This window comes from Cydia pomonella, chromosome 8, assembly GCF_033807575.1.
Source record: "Cydia pomonella isolate Wapato2018A chromosome 8, ilCydPomo1, whole genome shotgun sequence".
Lineage (NCBI taxonomy): Eukaryota > Metazoa > Arthropoda > Insecta > Lepidoptera > Tortricidae > Cydia > Cydia pomonella.
The window spans coordinates 3,722,893-3,744,782 of NC_084710.1; the positions used below are offsets into that span (position 1 = coordinate 3,722,893).

Consider the following 21,890-nt stretch of genomic DNA (forward strand, 5'->3'; position numbering starts at 1 on the left):
CCATTCAAGTGGAATTTTTATATGAATATCTTGCCTTTAAGACTAAGATTTTTGAAAAGAAACGAGTGAGGCTCTTCCAAAATACTCATTTTTGATACAAGTTTATATTGCAAATTATTATTCAGTAATTTTTAGTACTTTGACTCCCATAATCAAACTAGCTTGATAGTATCATATAATTGCATTGTTTTCGAAGTAATGTATAAGCTCAGTTGAATTTGTCTGAATATAACTGGCAAGATTTCATAAGACAAAGAGAGACAATCAAATTATAGGATTTATAACGCAAATCCAGTCATCAAAACTTTAAGTTAAATGTAAAAAAAAACACTAATACCTTTTTCCCAATCCCTAGTTAAAACTCCTATTAAAAGAAAACAAGTCATCATACTTAAATTATTTATTAAAAAATAAAAATCAATCCATAAAATAACGCTAGAAATTAAAACAGCAGTTAGTATCCAAATAAAAATGTCAAACTTATTATTAATGTAACACATATTACGTTGTGCTGTGAGTGACTGAACTGAAAATAATGAAAATTTAATCTGAATACTTAACTTATCCTACTTACAATTATTTTTGTAACAATTTTATTCCAAAACAGTAAATTCAGTAACAAAACAAGTCAACGACTTGCGCCCATCGTGTCGAAAGCGACTTGTGATGCCATTTATTTACAGACATAAGCTAGTGAGCGACATATAATTATATTACTTACCTACTCATTGGCGTACTTATATAGAAAATCTATCCTAACCCTTCCCGCTCTTTAAAAATCAGGTTACAGTACCATTTACACAGTCCAGTATATAAGGACGCATTGTGTGCGTACCTAACAACGTAAAATTTATCTATCTTCCTATGTAATAATATTAAGTGAAGTTTCATGACAGCATTCAAATATAAAAGGTACAGACTACTCAATACTTAAAAAAATCTACACCCTAACCAATATAACTACGCCAATGTTTAAACTTATATGAAAATAAACATGAAGCGAGAGGAAAGCTACATAAGGCATAGTGTTCCAACCAGCACCTAATGAATACTCAGATCAGGACCAAATGATTTTTAGCCAGATCGGCTCAACAAACTTAAATGCCCGAAATGACTGATATGTTATCTATTTTAATTGACAACTTTCGAAATACATAACATCGCGAATTCAATCGAAAGTGATAATTCTATTAAAATATATTATTATGAGGATCATTAATGTATTGAAGACTTTGATTCTTTTATCGATCTAATGTCAGTAAATTAAAATTTTAAATTATTAATAAAAGAACCAAAATGAATTAGCATTCAAATTAACCATAACAATGTCCAGTGAACTACATAAGAGTTTATATTATGCGATTGCTTATAAATAAAATGAAAGAGAAAGAATCGATTCCGGCATCCATAATTAGACTTCATCAGCAAATAAATTACAAAGGCAGAGCATCGGAGAATCAATTCTTGCAATAACAAATAGCTTAAGATACAATTTGTAAGTTTTACATTCACTAAACATGAGTACAACTAACACAAACTTTAATAGATTAATTTGAGGCCGATTCTTCCATCTTCAGAGATTTAATATTGGCTTAGTTGAAGTAGGAAAAATCAGCCGTAGTACAAATCAAGTTGTTATAAATAATCAGGCCGTATGAGAATACGCTAAGCGGCAACTAAAGTACTCTATGTCGAAGCCGCAAAGTTGTTGGTGTAAAATTGTCAGTTAGTAGTTACTCATCCCAAGTGCGGCGTGGACGGGACATTTTCAGGTAGGGCCCAACGGAGGGAGAGTTCGGGAAGCGTAGCATGTAGCGCTCCAGGCGAAGGTACTTAACAGTTATAAGACGGCCCTCGTACCACCAGCCGTGCAGCGAGCGGTACACCACTCCCGCGTCGCTCGTGCTTGCACATTTCACATAGACACAGCATGAAGCCCGGTCGACATCAATATGCAAAACATTGCAGCGCTCACCACACTTCTCCAGAATTGCATCCTGCACCACCATCCTCAAGTTGTCATTTGTGTCGTTTTTGTCAAACATGTGACGGATCTTTAGGCATGGTGTAGGTGATACGGTCAAGTTGTTTACAGAGCCTTCCTGGGTCTCAAATGCCTGTCCCTGCCAGGCTGCACTGCGTTTTGGGCTGCTGTGAGCGGAACACCAGCGCCAAACCCTGCAATCTTCCCCATCGACAGATTGAACCTCCATTCGCACGCGGCTCTCATTCCTCTGAATAAATTTCACAGCAGCATCCCAAACTGACGCCATTTTTTCTCTATTTTGGGGTGGAATGAGAGTATCTCTAACATGGTCCACGGATATGTACGGTTCTCCACTGTCTTCAGTCTCCTGAGATATTACGTCAATTATTTGCTCCACCATTGAGTAGATCTCATCACTCTTCCTTTTGCGATATGCAACATAGTATTTGTAGCCCCTTTGGGAACCCAGAGCCAGTAATGTGAGCAGTCCAATTACTACCAGAGATGATCCAGTGGAGTACAGGGTGTTAATGAAGAGACAAGAGAGGGGTGTGGATGGGTCAGTTATGGTTAGTGCAACACTTCCCTTGTTGCGCTGTTGCACCACTACATCAGAAGATGTTATAGGAGAGAACTCTGCATCTCTCGAATACAAGTTTTTAAGCTGCACTACACTCAGACCCCAGCGAGGATTGTTCACAAGCAATACCTCTAGATTATTTAGATCCATGCGGCACTGACTGATGTCCGAGGTGTCAGCTCTCGTAGCAGCTATATCTAGGACTTCTCTTTCTGTTAAATAAGGGAGGACACCAGGCTTCCCACATTGAAAATCAGCAACTCTCTTAGTTAATTCTGGATGTATGACTTTCAACAAGTCTTTAGCATAACTGATTTGTTCCCGAGGTACACAGTTAATGCCTGGCCGGTTTCCTGGGATATTCAATTGACAAATGGGCAGGACACTGCTCTGATCATCTACCACTGATGTGATATCATTTCTCTTAACTATATACATGAAAAATAAGCAAAAAAAAAAAAACCACTACTAGGACCACCAGAGCAAGGGACACAAGGTTGTTTTTCAAGAATTTTTTGTCATTCGCAGACTTGTAGTCTACCACATCAGGTCTTGCCACTCCCGATATGTAGGACCTGCGAGGCAAAAGTGTGCTGCTTCCATTGTTGATATCTCGGTCAGCATATGTGGGTTTTGAAGGTTCAGCTTTCAAGGCAGACAGGCGTTTTGTGAAATTACTTAAATATGGAGATTCTACCTCATCTATTGTAGAAGTTGAGGGCTGGTAAGTACTTGTAGTATAATTTGAAGTATAGTTGCTTACGGACGGGCGGTCGCCTAATGTAGATGTCAGGCCTAGCCGAGACCGGATTGAATTTAAGTGTTCTGATGAGAGTGAGGATGAGTAGCTTGAGCTTGGTAAAGTTGTCCGAGAAAATAGTGATGATTTGGGCGGGCTGGTAGAAGCGTCGTTAATGGGCAGGGTACTAGAGATATGATCACTAGAGCGCGAGTGGCTTCGGAAGGGCGAGGCGGTCTTGCGGTCCACATCCACGTCACTGTCAGAGCCAGTCTCGTAGTCGTCGTCCTTGGCCGCGTACGTGCGCGTCATACGCCGCGTCGTCACCGTCTCTACCTCTTCACGAGTACGTACGGGCGATTTCTCCTCATCAGACTCAGAACCCTTGTCGGAATCTTGCTTGACCGGCGAATCCTTCTTAGGCGTCGCGCGCCGCGTCTTGCTGCTGGCGGGCGGTAACATGGCGCCACCGGTGGTAGCGCGACGGCCGGCACGTTTCTCGCGAGCATTGCTGGTATCCAAATCAGACTCTTCTCCGCTTGAATACCGCGCGAGTGAGCGCCTGCTCTCGGCTTTGTTGTCACCGCCCACGCGAGGCTTAGACTTGTTATCGAGCACTAGTTTCAACTTCTTGACCAGCAACTTCCTTGTTGACGCCGTTATTGGCATAACAGGGAAACCATGCTCCGCGAGTTTTGTCCGGAGCTCTGCATCTGACATTGAGTCCACTTGATCGGCCATTGTGAAATCTGCAGGTAAAATGCAGGTTATGTACACATTCACTGATAAATGCACTTGTAAATATCGTCTAACAAATGTTTTTCACCTTATTTGTGGTATATGTGAATAAAAATTACGTCAATTTATCTATAAATTCACCGGCGCGTCATGTCGCACGCACTCGAAAGAACGTCGTTAAATTCAGTGTTACCAGTTTTGACAAGATATTTTTGTTTTTGAATGACATGAAACGCATGAAACAGATTATAAAAAAAGATAATAAAACGAGCAGTAGGTGTTTTCGTCTCGTCTTTGTTTACTCACTAAATTAATTATACAGATTATTCATAAAATTAGTATAATAAGAGGAAATGGCTTAAATATAATTTGAACGTGGTTCGCGGTAGGCTCTCTGGCGTGAGTATGGAGTGTGGATTTAAAAGGAGTGAAATCTCTTATGGTAGAACTGTTGCAAAAGTGTCCAGCTTACAGCTATAAATAATAGTTCCAAATCTCTCCAGAGTAGAGCTAGAGTAGCTAAGAACCTAAGCGTTATCTTGGTACTAGATTGTTATTTAGTTATAAGACTGCTGCGCCCTTGCAGGGTACATATTATGTAATTTTTGTGTACTTAATATGATTGCAATAAATGCTTTGTCTTGTCTTGTCTTGTCTTGACGAAGTGAAGTGGGCTGTCTATTTTTTTTTTTCTTTCTTCCTAGCGTTGTCCCGGCATATTGCCACGGCTCAAGGGAGCTTGGGGTCCGCTTTTACAACTAATCCCAAGATTTGGCGTAGGCACTAGTTTTTACGAAAGCGACTGCCATCTGACCTTCCAACCCAGAGGGTAAAATTAGGCCTTGTTGGGATTAGTCCGGTTTCCTCACGATGTTTTCCTTCACCGAAAAGCGACTGGTAAATATCAAATAACATTTCGTACATAAGTTCCGAAAAACTCATTGGTACGAGCCGGGGTTTGAACCCGCGACCTCCGGATTGCAAGTCGCACGCTCTTACCGCTAGGCCACCAGCGCTTCTAGGCCACCAGCGCTTCTCTAGGCCACCAGCGCTTCTGAAGTGGGCTGTCTATGATTTGATTTCTTTTTTCAAGTATTCTAGGTATTGTAGCGCCACCTATTTAAAGTTTTTTGATGACACTTTTTAGTACATGGAGATTTAATTCCTTACCTCCACCTTCCTTCCTTCTTGGCGTGAGTCTCGCAAACGAAATTTGTCAGTAAATAAGAACAAAAAACTATTCCTGTTTTGGGTACCAAGAGGCCTACCGCGAAAACCGAAATTCGCGTATTGCGGAAATCTTTCTCTTTTACTCTTACTAAGACGTAATTAGAGTGACAGAGAAAAATGCCCGTAATTGACGAACTTCGATTTTCGCGGTTATAGCTCTGTACTAGTATAAGAAAAGGAAAGTAGAACACGAAATAAGAAGGGGATGGCTTTCGGTCATTTCTCCCCCCCCCCCCCCCCCGTCTTATCCAGTAGATCACTATATTCATGTCCGCCTTTCATTCGTAATGGCGCTTTACATTCGCGTGCGAGTGGCGACCGAGCCACGAGACGCGTATGCAAACGGGGGGCTCGTGGTTGGCGGTTTTTTGGGTACAAGTCAAAGCTCAAAGGGGCTCGCGGGGGACGCGCGCTTGCTGTTTACATTCGAGTTCGGCTTTTCATTCGGTTACAAAACTTATACCGTGCCGCTTGTGTTTAAAATTGATTAGTTCGACGAGCTTAGGGGCTGTGGCCGAGACACGAGACGAGCTGCGAGCCGAGCCACGAGCCGCGTGCCGAGCCTCAAGCCGTGAATGTAAACCGCGGTAAGGCTAGTTCGGACTACGTTTATGCTCCACATAGACCACATAGTGCACATGGAGCATACGGACCCTTTAGGCATGCAAAGTCACAAATACTCTCCACTCGACTAAATTACTAACGTAGTCCGAACCAGCCTTTAAGGACGCAGCTACAAGTGAGAGCTAGAAAGTAGTGATTATATGCTCTTTGGTGAGAACGAGAATGAGATATACAGGCCGGACCAAGGTTGCGAGCCGGTACGCTCGTCTGTTATAGCTTTAAAAGCCCCACAAGTCTTTATACTAAACAATAAAAAATGAGTTCTTTCTTTGTTTATTTCCAAGCCACTTAAAGTACGCAGCTACAAGTGAGAGCTAGAAAGTAGTGATTATATGCTCTTTGGTGAGAACGAGAATGAGATATACAGGCCGGACCAAGGTTGCGAGCCGGTACGCTCGTCTGTTATAGCTTTAAAAGCCCCACAAGTCTTTATACTAAACAATAAAAAATGAGTTCTTTCTTTGTTTATTTCCAAGCCACTTAAATATAATTAATTGGAATTGCATCATGCTTATAACAGGGGGAGGAAACTAGTCGCCTCAGCATTGCTCCGTCCGAGCAGTTATTAGGGTTGGCACAACTTGACGTTCCTTTGCGTGCACAACCACAGATGACATAATAACATGAATTTTGATAACCCTAAATAGCCGAAACGGATCCCATAAATTGGACAACATGATTTGGCCCTGAATCGCTGCCAAACATCAGTTTTGTAGACAGTTTCCTTTCTGTACGGCAGTACTATTATTTATTATGTGCTTCTAAGCTTGAAAAAGGATATGAATATTTTAATACAGTTTCCTATTACAGTGAGACACCTTAGCTGTGTTTTATTTAAGACCAAAGTTGAGGCTAGTTCGGACTACATTAGTAATTTAGTAGAGTAGCGAGTATTTTGGTTACTAAACGTGTCTGAACACCAAACATTTTGTCGAGTGAGCAGTTTCTCGGTTACTCTAATTACGCCTTCATTGGAGTAAAAGAGAAAAATCCCTGCAATTTACGAATTTCGGTTTTCGCGGTAGGCCTTCTGAACGCGGATCGCGCTTCCTATATTCGTGGACATTCTACAGGAAAGTAAAATCAACAATAATTCATATATATTTATTCAGTATAGCAAAATTACATTTTAAAGAGAGTGTATACAAAAAATAAGGTCTACACAATGTCATCGTGTAGATGAAATATTTTCCAAAACCTTCACACATCTGTATATTTTCGTCACAGCACATTTAGTCAAAAAATTAAACCGTACAGTAGGTATATGAAAATAAATATACACAAGAGATATTTCAATAAATTAAAATCACCATTACAGTATACTTACATCTTATATTGAATTTGATATCTTATATTACATATAAAGGTCAAGGTATAAACATAAACACTGGCGGGATATGGTTAAACTTTTAGTTCCTTGCAAAGAAATATTACAGTACAATAATTTGAATATATTATTCGTATATAAATATTTTTTTGGAGCTTAACTAGTTGAATTGTAAGAAATAAAATACTCGGAAAAGGTGGTCCGCCAGTGTGTAGCATCCTTTATCAACGTTGGAATATACTTGAACGCCAATGGTGCTCCCACATTGGCTGTTATAAGTTATACAACATCGTGTGACAGGGACATCATGATAACATTGATAGTAATTTACTATGTTGTCCCTGTCACACGATGTTATATAACAGCCAATGCGGGAGGCGCCATAACACAATTGATAATTATTACTTATATAATAGATAAATTCAGATAAAATTGTACTGATATTTCTTATAAGTACAAACCCATGAAAAAAAAAGGAATTTCTTTTTTTATAACATTGTGTATACACAAGTAGGCATAAACGTAACAAAAATTTGCGTCATTAGTTTCTTAATTCATATTCATACATTTGCGTAAGAAAACTTTTATTACCATAGTTACAAGGTCCATTTTTGCCCTCGATATACGCTTAACTATACATAACACCAATTTTATTGGTCTAACTAACAATTACACATAGCTAAAGTAATATTCAAAATTAGTAAGAGTAGAAAAAAATATGAGTACACGAATGAAAATAAAAGTAACTCAATACACAACTAGCGATTTTGACAGCCCAGACAGTGCAAGGGTTATTTTAAACGTCAAACTTCTATGAAATTATGACGTTTACTTAACACTTGCATCTATCAAAATCGTTGCCAACTTAGCTTGGTCTGACTCTACAGGAATTATATCGACATTGGCGTAAAAGTAACATTACTCTTTCTAATTTTGAATATCACTGGGAATAGCTAACTTTGTATCATTAAGACAATATTTAAAATTTAGAATCAAAGTGATAAAAGTAACTGCTTTTTATAAGATGTTCGAAACGATCTCCACACGCTCATATTTTGTGTAAATTATTTCCGGTACTTCATTCGCTGGCCTACTTCTGTTGTTGGCTGTACTGTTCTGTTGGTTTCTACTGAATCAATGTAATTCTGCCGAATAGAAATGAAATCAATACAAAAATAGTATTCCGTGAAATCGCTAGTGACTTTTGTGGCCAACGGTAAGTTCGTTTCAAAACCACGCCATACCAGTGGCAATCGCCTATGCTACTCCATAGCATAAAGTTTCTGAAATTTCGATAACGTTTGACTTTTGCACTTTTGGGTCTATGGGAACCTTTTTAAATTTGCTATATGGGGGTTTTCGGGGATGAATAATAGATCTAGCCAGGGTTTTATCCCTGGGAAAACCTGCGTTTTCGAGTTTTCATATGTTTTCCGAACAAATCTCGGTCTCCCAGATATGAAATATAAAATTCAATACGTTTATAATTGTTTATCATTATAATTTTACATACAATGTATGTGGGGGGACATACATTGGCCCCCCCCGGCCTAAGGCGATATCAACTGCCCCCCATCCCCCTAGTTAACTGGCTGTCTACGCCCTTGACAAAGATCAACATAAAATTAACAACCACCTATTGAATAATAATAGAATTAATAGTGCACAGTACACACAAGAACATAAAAACGGTACACTATATGACAACTCCCACATCCAGTGACCCATTTTTCATTCCTCTTGAAATTTATAACCTGTCATTATTGATACAAATTATATAAATAATAATTTTCAACAGTCAACATTTTACGCAATCTATGTTGTGTTGTAGCGTGTAGTATGTTCCCTCTCACTGTCTAATAAAGTTGTTATGTGTGTATAAGCATGTACAAACTTAATTATACAGCATTACTGTATAAGCCACCAAGCATTGGGTACACCCAACTTAATTAAACAGTATTATAATAAACATCATACCGACAACAACTTTTGTTTCCCTTACACACCTCCCACATCTCATGGCGACCGTGCCAGTCGTGATTGTGGTGAGAGCGAGTGAGAGGGGAACATTTTCCACATGCGGTGTTTCCCTTACACATCGCCCACATCACATGGCGACCTTGCCAGTCGTGATTGTGGTGAGAGCGAGTGAGAGGGGAACATTTTCCACATGCGGTGTTTCCCTTACACATCGCCCACATCACATGGCGACCTTGCCAGTCGTGATTGTGGTGAGAGCGAGTGAGAGGGGAACATTTTCCACATGCGGTGTGTCCCTTACACATCGCCCACATCACATGGCGACCTTGCCAGTCGTGATTGTGGTGAGAGCGAGTGAGAGGGGAACATTTTCCACATGCGGTGTTTCCCTTCATCTCATCTCCCACATTATGTCAAAATGCATGTGTGTAAAAAACTGAACAAAAACCCGTGTAGAAGTAAATAAATAATTAGCAAACTCGATATTTTTTCTAATTGCCATTAATCTTTTCCAATTATAATTTATTTATTATAAAGATTAAACATAAATATTTGTCAATGCCAATTTATACAGGCTGATTTTACCGTATTAACCGAACTCTATAAGTAGTGTAGGTCATTCTGAACAACTTTGACTATGGGGCCAACTCCGAAATCGCGATAAAAGTCTACCGTCTCATATATTTCGGTGAATCATATTCAATATTTTTTATAGAAAAGTTGGCCCCGTTTCTGAGTTGGACACATAGTGAAAGTTGTTTAGTCCTGTTTCGTTCACACAGTGTGTGACTTATAACGCGCTCGATTGTCTTTACCATATAATGAAGATGTATCTTGTTATTATTATTTTCGACAACCACCTTGGCCTATTGTCTAGGATGCCTCCAGCCTCCGAAGCCGATCTCCAGTTGCCTGGCGACGGCGATGCACAGCCGGTCTTGATTTGGGCCCGCGATCACCTGAAACAATGGCGTATGTTTATAAAAGTTTTTGTCAAAAAATTCATTGTTAGTATAGGGAGCGTGCATGAACTGTAGAAGGCAGCACAGGAGCCGTCAGATTTTTGGCGCGAGGCGTAAATGTGATGTTTATTGTTCCCTAACCCAAAAGCTATATGCATAATACCAAGTTTCATGCTTTCTGCCGGATGGGACCATACCTCCATAATAAATCGAGCCAAGGAGCCGCACTAATTAGATTGATGACTTGTTGAATGGACGGAGATATTGATGGAGTGAGGGAGGGAAGGATGGATGAATAGAAGGGTGGAAATATAGATGGCAAGATGACCGAAAGCTTGAATGATGGTGGTATGAATGAATGGATATCTCATTTTCGAAGATAAACCATTAAAACAGTGTCTAGTGTAACCTGTATAGCGAGCGGCAGGGCCCCGCACAGCCCCACAGGCACGGCGGTGGCGGGCAGCCCGAGCACGTTGAACAGCATCGTGTACAGCACGCCCGAGGCCCTCGAACAGTGTCTAGTGTAACCTGTATAGCGAGCGGCAGGGCCCCGCACAGCCCCACAGGCACGGCGGTGGCGGGCAGCCCGAGCACGTTGAACAGCATCGTGTACAGCACGCCCGAGGCCCTCGAACAGTGTCTAGTGTAACCTGTATAGCGAGCGGCAGGGCCCCGCACAGCCCCACAGGCACGGCGGTGGCGGGCAGCCCGAGCACGTTGAACAGCATCGTGTACAGCACGCCCGAGGTCCTCGAACAGTGTCTAGTGTAACCTGTATAGCGAGCGGCAGGGCCCCGCACAGCCCCACAGGCACGGCGGTGGCGGGCAGCCCGAGCACGTTGAACAGCATCGTGTACAGCACGCCCGAGGCCCTCGAACAGTGTCTAGTGTAACCTGTATAGCGAGCGGCAGGGCCCCGCACAGCCCCACAGGCACGGCGGTGGCGGGCAGCCCGAGCACGTTGAACAGCATCGTGTACAGCACGCCCGAGGCCCTCGAACAGTGTCTAGTGTAACCTGTATAGCGAGCGGCAGGGCCCCGCACAGCCCCACAGGCACGGCGGTGGCGGGCAGCCCGAGCACGTTGAACAGCATCGTGTACAGCACGCCCGAGGCCCTCGAACAGTGTCTAGTGTAACCTGTATAGCGAGCGGCAGGGCCCCGCACAGCCCCACAGGCACGGCGGTGGCGGGCAGCCCGAGCACGTTGAACAGCATCGTGTACAGCACGCCCGAGGCCCTCGAACAGTGTCTAGTGTAACCTGTATAGCGAGCGGCAGGGCCCCGCACAGCCCCACAGGCACGGCGGTGGCGGGCAGCCCGAGCACGTTGAACAGCATCGTGTACAGCACGCCCGAGGCCCTCGAACAGTGTCTAGTGTAACCTGTATAGCGAGCGGCAGGGCCCCGCACAGCCCCACAGGCACGGCGGTGGCGGGCAGCCCGAGCACGTTGAACAGCATCGTGTACAGCACGCCCGAGGCCCTCGAACAGTGTCTAGTGTAACCTGTATAGCGAGCGGCAGGGCCCCGCACAGCCCCACAGGCACGGCGGTGGCGGGCAGCCCGAGCACGTTGAACAGCATCGTGTACAGCACGCCCGAGGCCCTCGAACAGTGTCTAGTGTAACCTGTATAGCGAGCGGCAGGGCCCCGCACAGCCCCACAGGCACGGCGGTGGCGGGCAGCCCGAGCACGTTGAACAGCATCGTGTACAGCACGCCCGAGGCCCTCGAACAGTGTCTAGTGTAACCTGTATAGCGAGCGGCAGGGCCCCGCACAGCCCCACAGGCACGGCGGTGGCGGGCAGCCCGAGCACGTTGAACAGCATCGTGTACAGCACGCCCGAGGCCCTCGAACAGTGTCTAGTGTAACCTGTATAGCGAGCGGCAGGGCCCCGCACAGCCCCACAGGCACGGCGGTGGCGGGCAGCCCGAGCACGTTGAACAGCATCGTGTACAGCACGCCCGAGGCCCTCGAACAGTGTCTAGTGTAACCTGTATAGCGAGCGGCAGGGCCCCGCACAGCCCCACAGGCACGGCGGTGGCGGGCAGCCCGAGCACGTTGAACAGCATCGTGTACAGCACGCCCGAGGCCCTCGAACAGTGTCTAGTGTAACCTGTATAGCGAGCGGCAGGGCCCCGCACAGCCCCACAGGCACGGCGGTGGCGGGCAGCCCGAGCACGTTGAACAGCATCGTGTACAGCACGCCCGAGGCCCTCGCGAACACCTCGTGGTGGCGGTGCGCCGGCCCAGTGAACACTGGGTACAGGAACACTCCGTCCGTGCCCAGGGTTCGCTGCAACAAGATTAAAATAAATTCGTTTTCGACTAGCTCTATGCGCTGTAGACGTCGCAAATCCTTATCCAATCACTTAGCTTATCGTTATCCTGTCATGGTCTTTTCCTCAATCAAAATTATAAGAACTGAGATCAATGTAGAAGACCAGCATATAAAATTATTGATTTGGTTGAGATGACATCTCGTTTTTGTATACTTACTTCGCTCCTTCTGCTCCATAGATCTTCTGTAAGTGGAGTATGTACAAAGGCAACAGTTAAAAGCGACGTAAGAGTTTGTGGACGGTCCTACCTGATAGACGGCGTTCTCCATATTGACCTGACATCAAAACTGGTTAATTGTAAAATAATAACCATAAGATCATATTTTATCACCCGAAAAGCGTCGAAAACAACAACATAACAAGGCAGGAGAAGGAAGAAAGGAAAGATAAAAAAAAATTAAATAAGGTAACCGCGTATTCATTGTATTAGTTAAATTTATAAATTTGACGAGCTATCTTATAAAGTGGATTTATAAAAAATATGAGACATTAACAAATCTGTCGGATGCACAAGTGTGCATTTATTTTATTGTATGCATGTTTTTTACTATTTTTTAATAGCCGCCACATGTCAAGTATGAAAATGTAAAGAAAGCTCGAATTCATGGCACAGTTCGCGATGTAGGTACAAACTATTATTACCAGCAATTAATATGAACATTTTGATAAAACAAGGAGGTTTCGGCCTTGCCCCAAACTATAATCTCCTCAACTATAACACTATGGAAGTATCCAAAATACACATACATATAAAGAGCAAGGGCCTAATAATATTCCGTGATCTTGTAACAACTTGCGCCTAATCGAATCAACAGATAACGAAAACTCGCCGCCACATGCAAGCCGAAAGCAATCGTATTGTTATACCATAAAGGCTGAGATTAAAGCTCTAATTACTGTCATATGTTCCTCTCAGCTTGTCTTTCTCGCTCCGGTATGAATAAGTTGGTTTTGTCTATGAGAGTGTGACCGACTATGTTACAGTAACAACAGGATAGAAAGAGACAGACATACCGTTATGTGTTCTCTAAGCTTGTCCTATCGCAGTAATGGCAGTAATGGCTCCGCCGATGCTCCGGTATGAATAAGTTGGTTTTGTCTGTGAGAGTGAGACCGACTACGTTACCGTAACTACAGGATAGAAAGAGACAGACATACCGTCATGTGTTCTCTTAGCTTGTCCGCCCTATCGCAGTAATGGCAGTAATGGCTCCGCCGATGATCCGGTATGAATAAGTTGGTTTTGTCTGTGAGAGTGAGACCGACTACGTTACCGTAACTACAGGATAGAAAGAGACAGACATACCGTCATGTGTTCTCTTAGCTTGTCCGCCCTCTCGCAGTAATGGCTCCGCCGATGCTCTGGTGTGATTAAGTTGGTATTGTCTGTGAGAGTGAGACCGACTACGTTACCGTAACTACAGGATAAAAGGAGACAGACATACCGTCATGTGTTCTCTAAGCTTGTCCGCCCTATCGCAGTAATGGCAGGAATGGCTCCGCCGATGCTCTGGTGTGATTAAGTTGGTATTGTCTGTGAGAGTGAGACCGACTACGTTACCGTAACTACAGGATAAAAGGAGACAGACATACCGTCATGTGTTCTCTAAGCTTGTCCGCCCTATCGCAGTAATGGCAGGAATGGCTCCGCCGATGCTCCGGTATGAATAAGTTGGTTTTGTCTGTGAGAGTGAGACCGACTACGTTACTGTAACTACAGGATAGAAAGAGACAGACATACCGTCATGTGTTCTCTAAGCTTATCCGCCCTCTCGCAGTAATGGCTCCGCCGATGCTCTGGTAAGAATAAGTTGGTTTTGTCTGTGAGAGTGAGACCGACTACGTTACCGTAACTACAGGATAGAAAGAGATAGACATACCGTCATGTGTTCTCTTAGCTTGTCCGCCCTCTCGCAGTAATGGCTCCGCCGGTGCTCCGGTATGAATAAGTTGGTTTTGTCTACGAGAGGGAGACCGACTATGTTACAATAACAACAGGATAGAAAGAGATAGACATACCGTCATGTGTTCTCTTAGCTTGTCCGCCCTCTCGCAGTAATGGCTCCGCCGGTGCTCCGGTATGAATAAGTTGGTTTTGTCTATGAGAGTGAGACCGACTATGTTACAATAACTACAGGATAGAAAGAGATAGACATACCGTCATGTGTTCTCTTAGCTTGTCCGCCCTCTCGCAGTAATGGCTCCGCCGGTGCTCCGGTATGAATAAGTTGGTTTTGTCTACGAGAGGGAGACCGACTATGTTACAATAACTACAGGATAGAAAGAGACAGACATACCGTCATGTGTTCTCTTAGCTTGTCCGCCCTATCGCAGTAATGGCAGTAATGGCTCCGCCGATGATCCGGTATGAATAAGTTGGTTTTGTCTGTGAGAGTGAGACCGACTACGTTACCGTAACTACAGGATAGAAAGAGACAGACATACCGTCATGTGTTCTCTTAGCTTGTCCGCCCTCTCGCAGTAATGGCTCCGCCGATGCTCTGGTGTGATTAAGTTGGTATTGTCTGTGAGAGTGAGACCGACTACGTTACCGTAACTACAGGATAAAAGGAGACAGACATACCGTCATGTGTTCTCTAAGCTTGTCCGCCCTATCGCAGTAATGGCAGGAATGGCTCCGCCGATGCTCTGGTGTGATTAAGTTGGTATTGTCTGTGAGAGTGAGACCGACTACGTTACCGTAACTACAGGATAAAAGGAGACAGACATACCGTCATGTGTTCTCTAAGCTTGTCCGCCCTATCGCAGTAATGGCAGGAATGGCTCCGCCGATGCTCTGGTGTGATTAAGTTGGTATTGTCTGTGAGAGTGAGACCGACTACGTTACCGTAACTACAGGATAAAAGGAGACAGACATACCGTCATGTGTTCTCTAAGCTTGTCCGCCCTATCGCAGTAATGGCAGGAATGGCTCCGCCGATGCTCCGGTATGAATAAGTTGGTTTTGTCTGTGAGAGTGAGACCGACTACGTTACTGTAACTACAGGATAGAAAGAGACAGACATACCGTCATGTGTTCTCTAAGCTTATCCGCCCTCTCGCAGTAATGGCTCCGCCGATGCTCTGGTAAGAATAAGTTGGTTTTGTCTGTGAGAGTGAGACCGACTACGTTACCGTAACTACAGGATAGTAAGAGATAGACATACCGTCATGTGTTCTCTTAGCTTGTCCGCCCTCTCGCAGTAATGGCTCCGCCGGTGCTCCGGTATGAATAAGTTGGTTTTGTCTACGAGAGGGAGACCGACTATGTTACAATAACAACAGGATAGAAAGAGATAGACATACCGTCATGTGTTCTCTTAGCTTGTCCGCCCTCTCGCAGTAATGGCTCCGCCGGTGCTCCGGTATGAATAAGTTGGTTTTGTCTATGAGAGTGAGACCGACTATGTTACAATAACTACAGGATAGAAAGAGATAGACATACCGTCATGTGTTCTCTTAGCTTGTCCGCCCTCTCGCAGTAATGGCTCCGCCGGTGCTCCGGTATGAATAAGTTGGTTTTGTCTACGAGAGGGAGACCGACTATGTTACAATAACTACAGGATAGAAAGAGATAGACATACCGTCATGTGTTCTCTTAGCTTGTCCGCCCTCTCGCAGTAATGGCTCCGCCGGTGCTCCGGTATGAATAAGTTGGTTTTGTCTATGAGAGTGAGACCGACTATGTTACAATAACTACAGGATAGAAAGAGATAGACATACCGTCATGTGTTCTCTTAGCTTGTCCGCCCTCTCGCAGTAATGGCTCCGCCGGTGCTCCGGTATGAATAAGTTGGTTTTGTCTACGAGAGGGAGACCGACTATGTTACAATAACTACAGGATAGAAAGAGATAGACATACCGTCATGTGTTCTCTTAGCTTGTCCGCCCTCTCGCAGTAATGGCTCCGCCGGTGCTCCGGTATGAATAAGTTGGTTTTGTCTATGAGAGTGAAACCGAGTGCTTGGAGTGAGCGGGACGCACCACCAACTATGTGTTTTAGTAGTTCCACTAGGAGGCTGCGTTGACGCTGAAAACGACAAAACGATTATTTTGCATTCATATTAGACAATACTTGAGTGCTAATCGTAGTAGTTATAATATGAATTTTCTCAAACGATTTTTACGCCTAATCTCTTCGCCAAAGATCCCTAGAAGATTATGTCGAAAAATGAAAGGGTCATATGTACTGTAAAACGTTATACGATACATGTGCGAATAGGTAATTCGCAACTCGTGTCGATTTAAAACACCCCCTTCGTTCGTGTTTTAATTTCACGGCGCTCGTTACGAATTTCCTATTTTTCGCACTTGTATCGTAATAGTACATTACGATACAAGTGCGAAAAATGGGAAATTTGAAACGAGTGGCGATATAGTTCCAGAGTGAGTTTATCCGTTATTCCCGCCTTTTCTATGTTTTTGTTTCCGATTAAAAAGTTTCAGTGTAATGGGCTCTACTATATAGACAACATACAAAACACATGCAACAAATCGCAAACGATTTTAGATACGATCCCGATAAATTGGGTACGAATTCAGTCTATAAAACCCAATGATTCAATCATTTCATTCATTCAATTGCTAGATTGTCTATGGTTTCAGACATTTAATACCTATTTTTAAGAAACAGAAAGAGATAGCAATAGGTGTCTGTACCACCATGAATGAGTGGAATAGTAGAATGATTTAAATAGCTTTTTTCAAGAGACAGAAAGAGATAGCAATAGGTGTCTGTACCGCCTTAAATGAATGGAGGTACAGACACTGGGTCTATTTTATATAGCATAAGCTTGCTCATCATAAATTGAAAAAAAAAATTACTTTCCACCCAACGGTGGGAAAAGCTATTTTCCACCGGCTATCTGCTCATGAAAATCACACATTCTGAACAGGAGAGATGAAAAAGGTCTTTTTAGGGCGCACCTTTTCCTTCAAAAATAAAATTAGGTTATTTATAGGACCAATTACTTGTTAAAAAAAAAGAAACTTCAAAACCATTCAGTTCCTGCTTAGGGCGTTTTTACTTTTGTAGCTGTTTATGTTTTTTTTTATAGCAAAAACTGTTCTAAGTTTAGAGTCGATTTGAAGCAAACAACAGAAAAACGCCTCTTAAAAGTGTAAAAAAAGTAAAAAAAGCGGGATCGGAAAATACTTACTGAATTGGATAGTGTAATTGTGTTTCACTAAAAAAATACAAGAAACACGTATCTTCGCTATAAAAATGAGCTCTTCTAGTAAAGGAAATATAAATGTTCCTGGCAAAAATACATCGCTTTCTTTCAACAATTGTCTTCACGCTAATATAAATTAAATTTCTATTAAAGTACTTATAGTTATGCAAATGTTTTCTTATTTCCTTGCAGTAGTCCTGAAAAGCACTGTGTAATGCCTCGGCCGGAAATGTTAAAAATGGACTCGCATTATTTGAGGGCCTCCTCTGATGTGTCGGCCCTCAAACTCACTCTTCCATCTTTGAGCGGTTTTCCGGCCTCTCCTACAATGTGTATTAATGTATATAGGTGTTGGTTTTATTTACCTATAGATATGATTCTACTAGTTTAAAGTATTATTTTAATGACTCGTAGAAAAAGTATTGTATGCAACGTTGTATAAAATATTATTGCAATTGACTACGCCCATTCAATTTAATTGAATACCAACCTTCGGATTAGTCGGGTCTTGCAGCATATTCGGTATATCTTTCATAGAAAAGAACACTGATATTGATAATTCCACAGAGTTTTCTAGTTCTTCGAATTTTTCCTGCAAAAAATGGGCATTTTAAATGGACGGCGCTTTGTAAGGGCCACCTCACACTAGCGTCTTTTGAGCGTCGGCGTCTAGTCAGCGCTATGGAAAATGGCGTCGCTGCGCAGTTGCGTCAACGTTGCGTCGAGCAGCAGCCATAAAGTTGACTACACGCTGACGCTCGGGAGACGCTAGTGTGGGGCCTCTCTCAGTATGAGGATAGTTTAATAAATGAAAGGATTACCCTGCCTTTATTACTGTAAAATTCATGAAAATTTATGACGTTATTCATCCAGGTACGTCGACTTTAACAAGCCGTTGATAACAGTTTATCCATATGTGTCGTTTTGTCATTTTTACATATAGAAAAATTCAAAATTTAACAAAAGTTTGCAAAGTTGTATGATATAAGAGGGATATATGCTTTTAGGGAAGGCTCGAGTTCCTTAACCCCCCCCCCCCCTCTCCTCAGTCCGTTGCCCCCGTTTCCACTCATTACCCTTTGGCGGAATGCGCATAAACCCGTCCTCACCTGGCTGAGCGTGGCGCCGCCCTCCGCCAGGCAGCGCGCGGCGGCGCGGACGGCCTGCTTGATGCCGGAGTGCACCGGCATCAGCGGTATCGCGTCCGTGGCTTCCGTCATGTATAGCACCTGGAACAAAATATTACGTGACCGGAACCGCTTACCGGGTTTTAAGCGGGGTTTTATAATGCTGCTTTTGAGAAACCATGTCATTCTGGTATTTCTAGTTAAGCTTATCAACGGCTTATTGCTTAGGGATCCTCTACATGATGGCCCAGCGTGGGCCAGTCTAAGGGACGCAGCTATGCGGTGGAATGAGTTAGCAATATCACTTGCTCCCTCTAACGCATAAATGCGTCCCTTGGACTGGCCTACGCTGGGCCATCGTGTAGAGGAGCTATTAAACAACTAACCCGAACGTTGAAATTAATTCCGAGTAAACTCAATACCCAGTCAGAAACCTGTTTAAGGTTTTAGCGGTAAGTGGTTACGAATCCCTCCTTATTATCATAGCTCCTCGATTCCTTATTTGAAAAACCCGAAAGTCGTTCCTGTGAGTTAATCAAGTTAAGCTGAAACCCTATCCTATAGGATTAATAAGTTACTCAGCATTGAACGCAAACAATATTGGGCTAAAGTTACAGATACGACTTATTTTTCATTGGTATTCTTCAATTAATATTGTACTGCACAGTTCTGCTCCGACGCACGCGCCGGCCGGCAGACCAATAAGCAGTTAAATTAAGTAAATAGAAACCGCTTGATAACCCTTTAAAAACCCTAACCCAATAACCCTAACCCTTTAGAATTTTTTCCCCTTATATGGAAAGCTTATTGATGCTTGGTAAAAAATTCTCAATTCTTAACAATTTTTTTATAAAATTAACTAAAGAGTTAGTGCTAGATTTTTTACTAAACCGCCTGCCAATTAATCTTCCGATCCAGAGACAAAAGACTATGCCAAGATTGCATATGTGTCATCCACGATGACGCGCACATTTGTCAAATCTAACCTTTAATATATGGAAGGTAGAGTCAAGGAACAAAATCTCCTTAGGCAGAACTGTTGCAAAAGTGTCCAGCTGTCAGCTATAAATAATAGTTCCGAATCTCTCCAGAGTAGCGCTAGAGTAGCTAAGAACCAAGGCGTTATTGACGGAGTGAAGTGCGCTGTCTATGATTAGATTTTTTTCTCAAGTATTCTAGGTATTGTAGCGCCACCTATTTATAGTTTTTTGTCGGACACTTTCGGTATATGAAGATTCTGTTCCTTGTCTCTACCTTCCATACTTTAATAACATGACAATACCAGCCAAGTCAGGCATCGTCGTGAATGACACGATCTATTATACTCGAGAAATAGAGACCGGTAGCACCGTCAACACTAACACAAAACGAAAAGCGCGCGCTACTGGTAGCGGAGAGGAAGATGTACCGATAAATCCTAGGACCCACACGTGGAGAGGATGGAACCTGGAGACTCCGCAGGAACCAGGAGATGGAAGATCTGTTGTCCGAGCCGAATATCATTGGAGAAACGAAAGCCGCCAGACTCCGATAGCTCGGGCACGTAGTCCGGATGGGTGAGGATTGTGCAGTCTGGAGGGCGTACTCAGGAGTTCCATGGCCGAAGACTGTCTGGACGCCTTAGGTACCACTGGAGAGACGAAGAGCAAAAAGACCTTAGCGAATTCGGCGCCGTCGACTGGACAGAAACGGCTTTGGACAGAGAAGCATGGCGGTCTTTGGTGTCGGAGGCCAAGATCTACTTCGGGTCGCTGCGCCACAGCAGTAAGTAAGTAAGCACCGTGAAGCTGAAGATGGCAAAAGCTCACCTTAAGCTTGCTTAAGTCCACCGGCTCGTCCAATCTAAACTTGCTTCTGTTGTCTCCAGCCATTATATTGAGGAGGAGGGGCAGGTCTTCCGCTTTTCTGGTCATGGGCCCGACTGTGAGGAATTTGGGGTAGTTCTCGTCGTTCAGGGTGGGGATGTGGCCTTCTATTGGGATGATGCCTGTAGTAATGAAAGTTGCTTGATAAGTATTTGGAAAATATTAACATACGACCGTAATGTTCGGAATCCTTGAACTGCCCCCATCTGTAGGCCCTTTATAACTTTATAACTCATTTTTTATAACTTTTATAACTAAAATCTTCTCAAAGATCAACCAATCCTATACTCTAACCAAACTTTCACATTAACATTGGTGTAATATTAGTTAGGATTGCAAAAACATCACCTGGTGTAGGTTTATGTCCAAAAACGCCGCAAAACGCAGCCGGCAGCCGAATGGAGCCAGCGATGTCTGATGCCACACTGAATACTGAAGCACCGCATGCCAGCAGGGCGCCCTGAAATGAGGGTACGTTTTTAGGGTTCCGTAGTCAACTAGGAACCCTTATAGTTTCGCCATGTCCGTCTGTCTGTCTGTCTGTCTGTCCGAGGCTTTGCTCCGTGGTCGTTAGTGCTAGAAAGCTGAAATTCGGCATGGATATATAAATCAATAAAACCGACAAAGTCGTACAATAAAATATAAAAATTTTATGTTTTGGAGGGTACCTCCCCTACACGTAAAGTGGGGGTGAATTTTTTTTTTTTCTTCAACCCTACAGTGTGGGGTATCGTTAGAAAGGTCTTTAAAAACTAACACGGCTGTCTTCAACGAACATTTTTTGATAAAGTGAATATATTCGGAGATAATCGCTCCGAAAGAGAAAAAAATGTGTCCCCCTCCCCTCTAACTTTTGAACCATAGAAAGACATTAAATGAAAACTATAGCGGACATGATCAGTTTAGCTGTTTTTGAGTTATCGCAAAAAGTTTCTCCCTTAGTAAAAAGACTTACTTTAATTAGGTACTGATTATGCAAATTTGCCTATTTGTTTAACTCGCGTGAAAGGTACCGTTTCATCCCTTGGTTAACAATTTACTATACTTTAAGCTCCTGTTTAGCTCATTGTGACGGAAGAGTAACTACGGAACCCTACACTGAGCGTGGCCCGACATGCTCTTGGCTGGTTTTTATTATAACTTGTACTTTTAAGGGCGACTAGAGTTGTGTTAAAGTCACGTCTAACTGTCATTTTCCTGACAAAGTGTATGGG

At 43.2% G+C, this 21,890-nt stretch overlaps 2 protein-coding genes across 2 annotated transcripts in view; both read right to left on the reverse strand.

Annotated features, from left to right (window-relative positions):
• Window positions 1-385: 385 nt before the first annotated feature.
• LOC133520398 (inner nuclear membrane protein Man1-like) lies at window positions 386-4,281 on the reverse strand. The gene is given in 3 exon segments (XM_061854787.1): window positions 386-3,026; window positions 3,028-4,055; window positions 4,133-4,281. Coding segments are annotated over 2 exon segments (2,313 nt in total). The 5' UTR covers window positions 4,048-4,055; window positions 4,133-4,281; the 3' UTR covers window positions 386-1,733.
• A 2,707-nt stretch (window positions 4,282-6,988) lies between these two features.
• LOC133520256 (fatty-acid amide hydrolase 2-A-like) overlaps window positions 6,989-21,890 on the reverse strand; it is a 46,423-nt gene continuing 31,521 nt past the window's right edge. The window contains exons 5-11 of the mRNA XM_061854635.1: window positions 21,025-21,136; window positions 20,620-20,798; window positions 18,794-18,913; window positions 18,175-18,276; window positions 16,373-16,540; window positions 12,285-12,464; window positions 6,989-10,164 (exon numbers count right to left, since the gene is read on the reverse strand). Of these exons, the coding sequence (XP_061710619.1) occupies window positions 10,072-10,164; window positions 12,285-12,464; window positions 16,373-16,540; window positions 18,175-18,276; window positions 18,794-18,913; window positions 20,620-20,798; window positions 21,025-21,136 (954 nt within the window). The 3' untranslated portion in view covers window positions 6,989-10,071. The remainder of the gene's footprint in view (window positions 10,165-12,284; window positions 12,465-16,372; window positions 16,541-18,174; window positions 18,277-18,793; window positions 18,914-20,619; window positions 20,799-21,024; window positions 21,137-21,890) is intronic.